Source organism: Lygodium microphyllum, chromosome 22, assembly GCF_053477565.2.
Source record: "Lygodium microphyllum isolate KBCC chromosome 22, Lygodium_microphyllum_v1.1.10, whole genome shotgun sequence".
Taxonomy (NCBI): Eukaryota; Viridiplantae; Streptophyta; class Polypodiopsida; order Schizaeales; family Lygodiaceae; genus Lygodium; species Lygodium microphyllum.
Window position 1 is genome coordinate 138834686 of NC_141156.1, and position 14342 is coordinate 138849027.

Consider the following 14342-nt stretch of genomic DNA (forward strand, 5'->3'; position numbering starts at 1 on the left):
TTCTTTACATACGTAAAGGGTAGACTCAGATGAACTGTTTAGAAACCCCTGACCAAGCAAGAAAGCATCTATCTTTTCATACCAAGCTCTAGGAGCTTGTTTTAAACCATATAGTGCCTTTTTTAGCTTGCATACCAAATGTTCTGAGCCTTCAACTGCAAAACCAATGGGCTGCTGTACATAAACTTCCTCCTGAAGTTCCCCATGCAAAAATGCAGTCTTGATATCTAGCTGATGAACTGTCCAACCATAATGTGCAGCCAAAGCAATCATAGACCTGATGGTCGTCATACGGGAAGTAGGAGCAAATGTCTCCTCATAATCAATGCCCTTTTTCTGTGCATAGCCTTTAGCTACCAGCCGTGCCTTGTATTTATCTATGGATCCATCTGCTTTTCTTTTCAATTTGTAGACCCATTTTGTTCCAATGGCTTTTTTCCCAAATGGCAAGGACACCAAATCCCAAGTGTGATTCTTAGTAATAGAATCTAATTCAGCTTGCATGGCTGCCTTCCAATGCACACTGTGTTGTGCATCCTCATAACATTCAGGCTCTTCATTATCAAAAGTACTTGCTGCCATAATAAACTCCATAGTATGTGCTGAATCATGCAAACGAGTTTGCCTTCTAGTACGACCAGCCATGGGTGCATCCAAAGGACTATCTTGCATAGTCTGCAAATACCATCTAGGTAGCTGTCTAGCATCCTGGCTGTGTGCAAGCTCTTGCTGAATTTCTGTTTCAGCATTATGCTAAGTATTCCGATCAGCCAATGGCTGAATTTCTGCACTTTCCATAGGAGCAGCTGGCTGAACATTAGGTTCATTTTGTGAACCTCCAGCTGAGTCACCAAAAGTAATGGGCAGCAGCCCTTCAAAAACATCACGGGCAGCCTGATATGTGTCCAAACCAGCCAAGGATAATTCTGATTTTTCATCAAAAACAACATCCCTGCTGACAAAAACCTTCTTAGTAACGGGATCATAGAGTCTGTAGCCTTTGGTCTCATTGCTATATCCCATAAAAATGCACTTAACAGCCTTGTTGTCCAATTTTCTTCTAAGTACCTGTGGAATATGGGCATAGGCAAGACACCCAAAGGTACGAAAGTGACCAACAGAAGGTTTACGGCTGTTCCAAGCCTCAAATGGTGTGATGGTCTTCAAGGCTTTGGTAGGGCATCTGTTCAAAATATGGCAAGCACACATGACTGCTTCCATCCAAAAACTATGAGGCAAGCTCTTTGCCTTCAGCATACATCTGGCCATCTCCATGAGTGACCGATTTTTCCTCTCTGCTACCCCATTCTGCTGTGGAGTATAAGCTGTAGTATACTGATGTACTATGCCCTTCTGCTGCAAAAAAGAATTCAGCATAGAGGACATGTATTCCCCCCCTCGGTCCGAACGGAGAGTCTTAATGTGGCATCCAGATTGGTTTTCAACAAGTGCACTGAAAGCCAAAAATGCATCATACACTTCTGACTTCTTTTTCAAACAATAGACCCAGCAAAAACGTGTGAAGTCATCAATGAATGTCACAAAATAATAACAACCACCCAATGACATGGTCTGCATAGGCCCACAAACATCTGAATGCACCAACTCCAATCTGGTTGTTGCCCTGAAAGCAACATCACGAGGAAATGAGAAACGATGCATTTTCCCGAAAATGCATCCCTCGCATAAGTGCTCAGGAGGTCTCTCCAAGAGAGGTAAGCCATCCAGCATCTGAGTACGCTGTAAAAGCATCAAGCTGCCAAAGTTTACATGCCCTAAACGAGCATGCCATAACTCCGCCTGTATCATAGCAGGAGTAAGAGTGGATGTCAAGTATGCTGACTGATCTACTGAAAGAGCATCCAACTCATATAAACCATGACACAAAGATCCTGTCAAGACCAATGTCATGCATTCTTTTTCTCGAACCATGCAACGGTCATCATCAAAAGTGACCTGCATACCACAACGTGCCAAAGAAGAAATAGAAAGCAAATTCTTCTTTATTCCAGGCACAAACAAAGCATCCTGCAGACGGAGAATAGAGCCATCAATGGCTGTGAGCTGAATCTCCCCAATACCACGAACAGGGTATGATGCATTTTTGGCACACTGTACCGATTTCCCAACGGGAGGTGCACTAACTGAAGCAAACATATCTCTGCAAGATGTGATATGTCTAGAAGCACCACTGTCAAAGAACCAAGTGTCAGCATCCTCTGTAGAGCTAAGTGCTCTATCGGCCCAAGAGATATCATAACTGCAAGTGTAAAAACAATAGTCCCGGTCCACAACAAAGGACGCGGACTCACTAGCAGTGGAAGGAGTAGAAGAAACAGACATTCCTGACTCCTTTTTCTTCTCTTTGGCAATGCGCTTTCTGCACTCAGTGATATAGTGGCCGGGCTTCTTACAATAATGACATTTTCCTTTCTTTGCTTGCATCCCCCCTTGTGACTGATTCTGCGATGTGCCCGAAGTGCCAGAACTCTGTGGAGCATTTTTCACCTTGCTGTTCTTGCCTTTCTGTCGTGCCACAAAAGCCTGCTCAGAGACTATAGCATCCACACCACTATTTTTCCGTGTTTGCTCCTCCTCTAGAAGCAAGCTAACCAGTTGAATAAAAGTGAGTGGGTGCTCAGCAATCCTCATTGCGAGGTTCAATGCAGTATGAAAAGACAAGTACGAAGGAGGTAGGGAATTCAAGGTGGTGGATATAAACTGTGCATCCGAAAAATACTCATCTACATTCATGAGCTGCTCTCTCAAGTCCTGAATCTTGTTTAAGTGATCTTGCATAGAATCACCTTCATGCATCTTCAGAGTTTCCAACTCTTTCTTCAAGAAAGAGATCCGTGTCTCATTTTTTCCTGCAAACATATGCTCCAAAGTCAACCATGCATCTCGTGAAGAAGATGCCGAACGGATATGAGGTATGATGGACCGCTGAATTGCCAAAGCAATCATCGACAAGGCCTGTGCATCACGGGTATCCCAAGCTTTTTGAGCTGCAGTTCTTGGAGGAAGTGGCTGAGGTGGAGCGGGCTGAGGTCCCCGTTGTCCACGTGCGCCATGGGGAGGAGGAGTAGCGGGAGCTACAACTCCCGGCCGAGTTTCCTCTCCACTGACATAATCCCATAAATTCTTGGCCACTAATACATTTTTCATCATAAATGACCAAAGGGAATAGTTGTTTCCGTCCAGTCTGTCCTCTTTGGATACATACGTAAAAACATCACCACCCTGATTTGCCATGATGACAAATTTCCAAAGACAATATGAGCAATGTCAAAGCAGTTCGAACTGGAAATCTGCAAATTTCCAGAAATTGCAGCAAATACGTTTCTGCAATTGATGTGCAAGGGCGTACTCTGTCAGAAAACTGTCCTTTACTGCACGCTTCCCAAGGTGCAAACAGTGCAATGCAACATTGTTATGAATAAATCCCTAAAATTTTTGCCAAAATCTCTGTAAAAAACAGTCGTTCTGTGACTGTATCAGCAGTTTAAATGCATCTGTCCTCCAAATACACAAAAGCCCCAAAATTTCTGACCATTCAGTCCAGAAATTTGCATGAAATTTATTTTTCCAGTAGATCTGTGCCAACCGCGTGTGAACCGCCGCTTCCAGAATTTTATTCTGGGCTGAAATAATAATAATTTTGAAAATTTTACCTGGGCGTGAAGCACGTCGCGAGCTGCTGACGTGACGTAGACAGGCGGGCAGGCGGGAGCAGGTCGTCTGACGGGCTGACCAGTCGCGATGGGCAGGCGGGCTGCGCGTGGACAGGGCAGGCGGTGTGAAGCACGTCGCGAGCAGGCGTTGACTCGGCCTGCACGAAACTGGTCACGAGCGCAGAGGAAACTTCGTTTGCAGGAAACGGGCCCTGGCGGACTGGTGGTGCTGCTCGTGAGCTGACGAGCGACTGCCGACGGACGACTGCTGATGTGGACGACTGCTGACGGGCAGGGTACTGGTGGAGGCTGACGACGAGCTGTACTGTGCTGAGGCAGCGCTGAGGAACAGCGCCTGACTGCTGACAGGACTGACGACAGGTTGTACCTGTGCTGACGTGACGTCTGACGCTGGAGCAGGACTGGCGTGTGCTGCAGACTGCAGACTTGCACTCTGCAGGCAGAAGCTGAGTTCAGAGCTGAGCTCTGATACCAAATGTGAGAGCAGAGGATCGAGATACAGCCAGATTCAGTAGACAGTGTGAGAGTGAGAGAGACAGAGTTGAAGCATGACACCCAAGAGAATTGACTGAATGAGTGTAATCTGAAAGTACAAAGTACAACCCTTAAACCTTAGGGTTGTAGGGGGGTGTTCACACCCGACACACACTAAGTGCCTAAATGTGTGTAACATAAGCACATAAGTACATACGATAATAAGACCATAAGTCTGGGGGAAAAAACCTCTCCTACCGAGAGTAAAAAGTGCCCCAGTGTCCTACTGATCACCGACACTCCCATATGAGCGTAGGCGTAAGTAAGGCGTGAGTAAAATACCCAACATGTGTCTCCCGCAGGCTGTGGACTGATGAAAACAGCCACTAAAGGACTGACAGAGCTCCTCTGTCTCCTGTCAGACTCTGACACGTTTGTGCTTAGCAGGGGTAGTGTGTAGAAATAGGGCCTATTGGAAAGTAAGATAATGATACATTTAATGTTTTTATATGGATTTTGTTGTTGAGGTTGTTGGAGACAAAAAGTGATGCGTCTAACAGGCTATGTTGAGGTGGCAAGTGTTTGATGTGACAAAAGTGGCCACAGGTCATGTAGGCATGGTAGCATACTAGTCAGTTAACAAGTGGAAAGGTGATGATGTGAGAACGGGACAATCGTCGAAGAGATGGATAGGTAGCGCTTTAGGCATGAGGTGGCAGGTTGGCGAGTAGCATGGGGAGGCCAGCAGTGTTGTGGTAGACAATAGGTGATGACAAGGTTTACAGGTGCATGGGCAGCAATGTGTTGGGTGCATGGCAACCAACTCGTCAAGAGCTTCCAAGTCGTGTTGGCTTGAAGGCGGCAACTATGTGACCTGTGTGGCGTTCCAAGGGGTAGCAAAAAAAGAACGAATGTTAGCAAGGTAGGAGCGACTGCAGCTGGTGCATGTGTTGGCGACAACAAAAAATGGGCGAATGTGGTGGCATTGTGTGCAATTGCCATGAAACTTGTGTCAGTGTAGGGGCCAATGGCTCATAGGGTAGCTGGCCTATGTGTGGCCTTTGATGGTGATGGTTGTGAAGAAGATAGTCTCAAGCAATGGCAATGGAGGTAAACCGCTCTGATACCACTATTGGCTTAGGCATGGAGCAATTGTTCGATTAATTTAATGGAAAATAAATGAGAATGAAAGAATTAATTGATGCACAATGATACTTAATCTTGAATGAGAAGTAGTGTGTTAATGAGTAAGAGAGAATACAATGCTCAAGGCAATCACATTGAATAATGCTACACTTATGTGCTAATGAGGCAGAAAGTGTATTTTTATAATAAAATAAAACCCTAATGGTGTAACTATCATAGCAAACCCTAAAATAAACCCTAACCCTACTGTCACTTGGTGCCTAGGATACTAGGGGCAACAATTGCATTTAATGATAGTTTAAATGCTTGGGGAGTTTGGATTATGGATCAAAGGGCATCAACACATAGCCCATGAGATGGCCTACAACAAGCCTATATCCACTCTTTTGGAGTTTGGTTTCATATTCACTTTTGATGCCATTTTGTATTAGTAGGCTGTTGGATGCTTAATTTAGCTATGTCAGATGAGGCCGGATCTTCAGTTTGTTGTCTCTTAGCATGAGTAGATTTATGCACAACCCTTAAGTACTTCATGGGCAGGTAGTGAAGCATGTCCTTTGATATCTTAAAGGTATGTAGGACCTTGACCTTCTCTACATGGCTCATTCTTCACACTCTTTGCATGGATATATAGAGAGTGATTGGACTGGATGTTCAGATTCTCATGTCTCTCATAGTGGCAATTGATTTTCCTTGGATACATCTCTCGTTTCTTGGTTGAACAAGAAACAAACTACAATTGCTACTTCCAATTGTGGGGCTGAGTATAGAGTAGCATTCACAGCCATAGTGGAGTGTGTTGGTTTTGCAAACTACCTGGAGATCTCCACGTGCACCGGATGGCTTTGACACTTATTTGCATTAACAATTAGAGTGCTTTGGCCATTTTGTGGAACCTAGTGTTTCATGCTCACACAGAGCATATAGAAGTTCATTATCATTATGTTTGTGTGCAGATGCGAGGTGGAGATATAGAGTTGTCTTACATACCCACTGAAGACAACTTGGCAGATCTCTTTACATGAAGGCCCTTCCTCGACCAAGTTTAGACTTTTCAGCAAATCTTGAACTTGATTCCATTTGTTCCATGATTTGCCATACTTTGCACCGTCATAGGTTGCTATATCCACTTGGATGAATTTGTGCAGCCATGATCTTGTATCTCATTATTATTTTGGCTTGAGTAAAAGTCCTTGCACGTGTTAAGGAGGGACAGCAATGCAAGGCAGGAGGGAGAGAATGCAGGCAATGATGAGGAGGGTAGACAAGCCAAGGTGACGATAATGATGGATAGGGTGGTACATGTGTGGCAGCCACCTAGATGGGCGGTGCTCCATGGAGGTGGAGAAACTGGCTGGCCTGCTGTCCAGATGTCTGACCCACTGCGGATTGCCCAGTGATGGGCTGAAAGCGTACATGCCATAATATGGCCAACCTGCAGTAGAAATATGCTGCACAGCTGCCATGTGTGCATGCACCCCCTGAAGGGCTGGAAATGTGAGGGAGAACAGACTGAAAATGAAGCGAATGGCTGCACACACACATGCATGAGAAGGACACATTGTTAGAGCTCCAATGTCTGCGTCAAATTTTGATAGAGCTCACAACCAGGAGATGACAGCAGAAACTCACTGAATGCTAACACTCTGAACTGAAAAGAAACACACATGCAGATGGAGTGGAAAAGAGGGCAGTGAAACATAGCATATGCACAGAAAAAGAAAAATGATCTGAACAGAGAGCAGAAAATGAGTAGGAAGCAGCTACCAAAAGGGAGAGAGGGACCCTGCAGCAGAGAACTCCTATTACTCCCGTTGAAGGAAAGGAGAAGCATGATCAAGAGCAGAGGGGAGAGGGAAGGCAAACACATTCATTGTGGCAGGACATGCAGCAAAAAACAGGCTGAAAATAGGACAATAAAACCTTGGAACACACAGAGAGCAGGGAAGCAATTTGAAACAGGAATGAGAAGTGAAAAGGGGGCCCTGCAGAGTGTGGGGAGCCCCTAAAAGTGCAGCAAAGGAAAGAAGAAGCAACCACAAAGGGCACGATCAAGAGCAGAGGAGAGAGAGGAGGACAAGCACGAGCACTAGTAGACATGGTCAAATAGCATGCATGAGCAGGGATCTCTCCAATGAACAGTATCTCTATCTGGGCATGCATGATCACTTCCATACACACTCAAAGAAAGGGAAAAAGATGGGGGGAAGGGATGGAAAAATCGAGGTTACAAAATTGAGATGGTAGAGCTGAGAGAGGGGAGGGTAGCAGGGAGGAATTAATTTATATTTGGCTTTGGTGTAGTGAATTTGGCGGTAGCATTGGCTTTGAAGTGTGGAAAGCAAGTAGGCCTTCTTGATGCTGATGTCTATGGACCCTCTATTCCTACTATGATGAAATTGCATGGGAGGCCTAAACTGGATTCAGGTAATCTTCTTTCCTTTGAAAGTTTAATTTCTACCTTACATGAGATGAGAAGTATTTTAATATGTATGGATACATGTGTGTGTGCAGACATGCATGCACAGATGTGTGTGTTTTAATTTCTACCTTACATGAGATGAGAAGTATTTTAATGTGTGCATATGTGTGTGTGCACACATGCTTACATACACACAGTATATAAGTTTATGATTTTTAGACCTGAATGATAAGTGTATACTCTTTGCATTGTGTAGCTTCAAAGATGGTTCCTTTGGAAAATTATGGAGTGCGGTGCATGTCTATGGGGTTCTTAATGGAGAAGGATGAACCTGTCGTTTGGAGGGGTCCAATGGTAGGGTTTACTTGCTTTTGAAATTCAGACTAGTGATTATCTGTCAATTCGCCTTGGACGTATTGTAGCTCAAGTCTTTGTGCATTATATTTCTAGTTCATGCCCTTCCTTTTTGGTTCAGTGTTTGTTCTTTGATAAACCTTTGAAGAAAACTTGTTTCAATCAATGTTATGTGACTTTTGATTTCAGTATGGCATTATATTTCAACTCTTTCAATGTAAATAGTCAATGATCCTATTAGCCCTTTGGACATATGTTCACAACTGTAGTATTACTCAGCTTTAAAGTGATCAAAGCAAAAACATAGGTGCAAGTCAGCATGATGTAGCTTTTGAATGTATTAATTTATGGAAATGGAGTTGCAAAGGTATGTGGACAATGAAAAGAGAATGAAGGTCCTCAGCCCTGAGAATGACAACTTAAGTACAATAGTGAGTGACCTTGAAATAGGCGGTGAGGAAGAAACCAGCTGCTAGCATTAGCTGCTAGCATTAGGCAAAAACTGGCCAACCTAAAATGGAGCAAAAATAGGTCCAACCCAAATAGGGTGGTAGTGGCAAAACTGGGTGTCCAAACTTTTGAAAAAGGCGCAGATGTGAGTGTACAGTGGACAGAGAATGAAAGAAGATGAGAGAAGAGCCTTAAGAACCAACAAGGCAAGACCCTAAGAATGAGAACTTTAGATACATGTAGTACTGTGTCAGCCTATATATAGAATGAGAACTTAAGATACGTGTAGTACTTTGTCAGTCTATATATAGTTATTGAAACAAAATCCAGAAATGGTTTAGCTAGCAATTAAGGACAAATTGGCTGATTTGGGAAAGACCAAATATGGTCGACTGGAAATTGGCAAAATACTGCTAGAATGGAACTGGGAGAAGGAACGAAGACAAGAACTCACAAGGTGAAGAATCTTCATGGATGGTAGAAGCAATGAACAAGATACAAGATAGCAGCCCTGAGCCAATGGGAGATGCATAAGTGAGAGTGCTGCTGAGAGAGAGGGATAGATCCATAACATGATGTTTGGGACAAAAGGCAAGAAAGAGAGAGCAGTAGGGCCCTATATGTAAAAAGGCTCTAAGTGCAACCTAAAATGTCCGAGTAGACTAAAAATTGTCCTGCCACAACACAATGGGCCCCAATGGACAAAATAGACCAAACCAAACATAGACGGACAATAAACATTAGATCTCCATGATATCCCCCATTGACTTAGTGATAGGGATCACAACTAGGAGGTGGCATACAACATGTATTGCTAACATCCCCCTTTCACATCCTAGATGGGCATTGAAGTGGCCAGATCTAGAGTAAAAGCTGGGAGCACAATCTCTAAAAGAGATCACCAAAAGTCTGAAGAAGTCATAAGAAATCTGGTAAATACACTTGGATGCACACTTAGAGAAGTGGGCTTGAGAAGACAGGATTGCTTGCACTCAATCGCTAGAAGATAATTGGTATGAAGGACACTTCAAATCATTTTTAAGTCCTCACGACGGAGACATGTATGTGGTATAGTGTACCCCATCTAAATCTCCACATTTAGCAAGAGGAATGCTCTCCATATGATGGGATGAAAAATTCTAGTTGGGTATAAATAGGCCAAGAGAGTAAGACCCAAAGCTTTTGGTATTGAGAAGCAATATCTAACTTCCTTTGCACCAAAGGGGAGAGCTCCAAGCTTGAAAAGTTATCGAAGGAATCCAAGTCAAGGAAGAAGTATAATGATCCAACATCTATATTTGGACCTTTAAAGTCAAAATCTCCCATTGGCAACTTGCAAGCAAGTATCGAAGAAAGGGTGGGGATCTCTCCCACAAGTGTGCAAAGGGAAAGAAATTGTAAGTTGATCTCATTGAACAATATGGTGTAGAAAGAACCATCATAGAAGCGGTTTTCTACATGTTTAATACACTCCTTAGACCTGTAACGTGAGATTGTTCGCCATATGAAAGAAAGGCCCCAAGTAGATTGGAAGCCTTGAAGTAAATCCTCACGATCTTGGGAAACCCCCTTCGAAACACAAGGGCCAAGAAATCTACAACCACATCACCAATGTCGTCTCCCTTTGAAAGGGATGGGAGGTATGAGGGAACCACTAGAGGAGATGGTGGGGGATGGGATGGAACCTGTGGAATAAAGGGTGCACAATCAAAAATAGGTGTGACAATAGAAATCACCTCGGAGGACCTTGTACAATGGAAGGAAATGGAGCATATTGGCCCCCTCTCCTGCCAAAATGTCACAAAAGTGGCTTTTGTAGAAGACCTTCAACAAAGATGGCTGGCTTGGTGAAGACAACACGGAACTCGAGTCTAGGAAGACCATAAACTAAGAGGAGGGGAAATCCCAAGTTTGGAACATGTAGGGCCTCGAAAATGGAGCTCGATGGATGATTAGACAATAGAGGCAAGGTGCCAACACCACTGATAGGCACCAAAGAGATGTCACTAGTAGTGACGATACCCTATGACGGCGGAGATTCAGCAACAAATCACCTTGGAGAGTCATATGACTCAAGGATGGACTTGTGGGTTGCCCAAACGCTGTCCCCAAAATTAACATGTGATGGGATGCATCATATCTGAATGTGACGTCACTTTTTGTGCTGTCACAAAGTGATGGGACAGGATGCGAAATGGAACAGCACTTACCTCTTTGTGACGCTGAAAGTGATAGAAGGGAATAGGTGGTGACTGACTTATTGAGTGTGATCAATTTTGAACCATAAAATATTTGATGCTTATATTATATTAATTAAAGGCAACAAGGGTGACAATTATCAAACAAAGTCAAGACTGAAATTTAAAACGACCTGAACTTTGCACTGAAAAGAAAGATGCAGCCCACTTCTTCGCTGTTCACTATTCAGCCATCAAACCAGCCAGCTCCAAGCTCTATCTGTCCCTAGCGGCCAGCCAAAACCTCTCTCTCTCTCTCTCTCTCTCTCTCTCTCTCTCTCTCTCTCTCTCTCTCTCTAGTCACACCAGCACTCTTGTATGAGGCTCCCATATGGGGATCCAGTCTCTACCACACGAGGAGGGCCACACAAGACCAGCCATTGCCTCAGGAGGAGGCCACCTATGAGGGATGGGACCAAATGGAGAGACTCCTGGTACTTATGATCTCACGGATGATTTGGAGCAAGCCCTTTGTGCCACACAAGATCATCAGAGTAGAGATGGGGGCACCGCCCATTGTAGCTCAGGCCCTCTTCCAAACAGTGGCCTTCTTGCACCGACTATTGGACTTGCCCCGGCATCGGTACCCCAGACTCGCACTGGAGTCGTCCAAACAGCTAGCACTGCAAGGGGACACTGAAAGCTGGTATGCCCGTGGCTACGGCTACATGGCCTACACCTGGACCACCTCCCCCCACTACAATACAGCCTAGATTGCCCCCACCTGGAGCTCAGCCGGGAGGAGGTGAACCGTATCATCAGAATGGAGATCATTCAGCTACACACGGCCAAGACATGGGTGACTCCCCTACAGAAGACCTAGGGATAAAGCAGGCTTTCTACTGGGAACACTTCCTACACATATCTTCGGACGGCTTCATTACCCGCCCAAGCTACATGGACACACACTTGTCCCATGGAGTCAGAAGCGCCATCAGATAGGTCCATACATCTTCACACCAGCTACGGGTCGAGAAAGGTTGATACGGGGCCCATCCCCTCCCCCTAGAAGATTGGATCTGCCAAATTTGCCAGCTCGAGCCGGAGACAGAAGAATACTACATATGTAGGTGCTCAGCGTACTATGAGATTTGGGGATGCTTCCATTGCCTGTTCAAAGAAGGATTCGGACCACTCTCTAGAGTGATGGATTTCAAGAACCAGAGATGCCTTGGGCTCTTCTTGCTGGAATTATGGCGCCACACAAAGACCTCCTCCGGACCTCGGAGCAGAGACAGGGAGCCACCCAACGCCTGCTCATAGAATTCTACCGAGAGCCAACTACCATCCCCACCCTTGAGCCCCCACCAGCCCCACTAACCTTCCCCGGCCGCAGGGGACCACCCTAGCCATAGCCACGGCAAGAAGCAAAGCCCGGCACCCACACCCAATGGGCCCTCGTTGCCGCAGGAGGCACATGTCAAGGATACAAGGGATACTACGCCACCACCGGAGGGCCCTGCCCGCTTAGCCTCTCGATGTTAGATAGACCCATGCGGGACATTTTAGGATGACCAAGCTCCATGAGCAGTTCCACACCATACTCGGAACACATATGAATTGTACCCAGCCTATATACCACCTTGTACCTACTAAATTAGTTTATCATAGCATTAGATGGTAGCTTTATTGGGACCTAGAAAGTTTCTGAAGCATTTTATATGTAACGTTTTCGTCTCATAGGCCACCTTATAACTTTCTTTCTTTCTTTCTCTCTCTCTCTCTCTCTCTCTCTCTCTCTCTCTCTCTCTCTCTCTTTGTGCATGCACCCGCATGATCCATGCACACAGTGGTGATTGGACACTCTATCTATTGCAGCCTACAGGCTGCTCCAAGTTTCAATCCATTAGCTCTCTCTCTCTCTCTCTCTCTCTCTCTCTCTCTCTCAAGTTTCAATCTTCCTCAACATCTCATGGGATCAACATCCCAAGCACGGGGTAACCGCTCTCGTTAAGGTGGTCATAATGGCGGAGGAAGTAGGACTGACATATGGTCTTGGTGGGATGAGGTGCATGCTGAACGCTCTGGAAGTAGAGGAGGATCTTGTGCGTGGATGTGTAAGTTGTGCCCGTATCACCAAACAAGTGGGACAAGCAAAGTTTGAGCTCATGTCTTGCACATTGAAGGATATGAGGTGCAATATTGCCCCAACGTGACTCCCGAGAAGAGAAGAGAGCTTACAAAGAAGCATAGGTGCCTTCCAATGTCATACAGTATTGTTCGTACCGTACCGTTCGATACATTTTCGTAGGGATCCGTTTTATCCACTGCATTTGGCACGTTCCTGCGTGGCATAAGTGCATTTTGGCTACACATCGAAGTCTCCATGTTGTCCTACGTGGCACTTTAGAGGGGTTGAAAGCCTTGGATACTTCAGCCCACCCTCTTTTCTAGCTATGTGCTCCTCCCCTAGCCCCCTTGGATTTCATGCAGCCCTCTTTTGTTAGACCCTCCTTTGATTGTTTGATCATTCTTGCATTCTTCATTTCTCCCACATTCTTCCTCATCTACAAAAGATGCTCCTTTTCTCCATGCTTCCATACGAATTCAACAAGCATTTGCCATTCTCATCCCCCTCTCTTGGATCTTGATTCTTGGTGGTGATTCGTGAAGCTCTCACTCTCCCCTCTATGTCACACCCCCTCTCTCTTCAAGCATCAATCTATCAAGGCTCAAGGCTGAAGAGTCAAGCCTCTCCCATTCCCTCTCTCTCACTATTGCTCTTTCAAGTTTATCCCAACCCTCTCCCTGTCTTTCAACTTTCAAGAGTCAAGCATCTCTTTTTCCCTCTCTCTCTCACTCTCCCTCGCGTCTCTATCCCACATCGGCATTATGACCTGTGAGAAGCACAAGGCCTTCAATTTGCACGCCATCCATGTGGAAAGGGACACAAAGAAGTCCAACTCCTTCCATTTCTCCCTCGGGTCTCTCTATCCCGCATCCGCATTATGACCCGTGAGAAGCACAAGGCCTTCAATTTGCGCGCCATCCATGTGGAAAGGGACACAAAGAAGTCCAACTCCTACCATTGAATGTGCAAGTGTTGTGGAAAGTACCACACAAGTGGTGTGACCCTCAGCTTCTCCAACATCTTTCCAAGAGGGGGGGGCGCAAGTTTCTCCATGAAAGATAATCCCTTCAAACATTGTGAACAAGATTCTCACCTAGATGAGAGGGGTATCCAAGTTTCTCCATGAAAGATAATCCCTTCAAATATTGTGGACAAGATTCTGACCTAGACGAGAGGGGGATCCACTAGAGGAGAAAGTTGTGTATTGACACCAACTCCTATGCCTACTAAATGACGAAGCATTGAATGTGGGTGAATCTTCAACCAATGTAGGTGAGGCCTCCACCATTGGTGGTGGAGGCTCCACATCTACATCCAGCTTCGGCAAAAGACAAAGAGTAGAGACTTACGCAACATTGGGGAGGAAATTCTTTCTCTTTCAAGCTCTCGATCATGTGTATGGATTGGTTGTCTTTTTTAGAGAAAGGCAGGGGCTTGGGGATGTTGAAAGTGCATACACGGTGATTGAGTGTGATCTTGCATTCAATGTCCTA

General features: G+C 45.2%; 1 protein-coding gene across 1 annotated transcript in view; it reads left to right on the forward strand.

Annotated features, from left to right (window-relative positions):
- Positions 1–14342, forward strand: part of INDH (INDH1(iron-sulfur protein required for NADH dehydrogenase)) — a 128021-nt gene that overhangs the window by 21730 nt on the left and 91949 nt on the right. Inside the window, exons 3-4 of the mRNA XM_087662663.1 lie at positions 7620–7742; positions 7994–8091. Of these exons, the coding sequence (XP_087518789.1) occupies positions 7620–7742; positions 7994–8091 (221 nt within the window). The remainder of the gene's footprint in view (positions 1–7619; positions 7743–7993; positions 8092–14342) is intronic.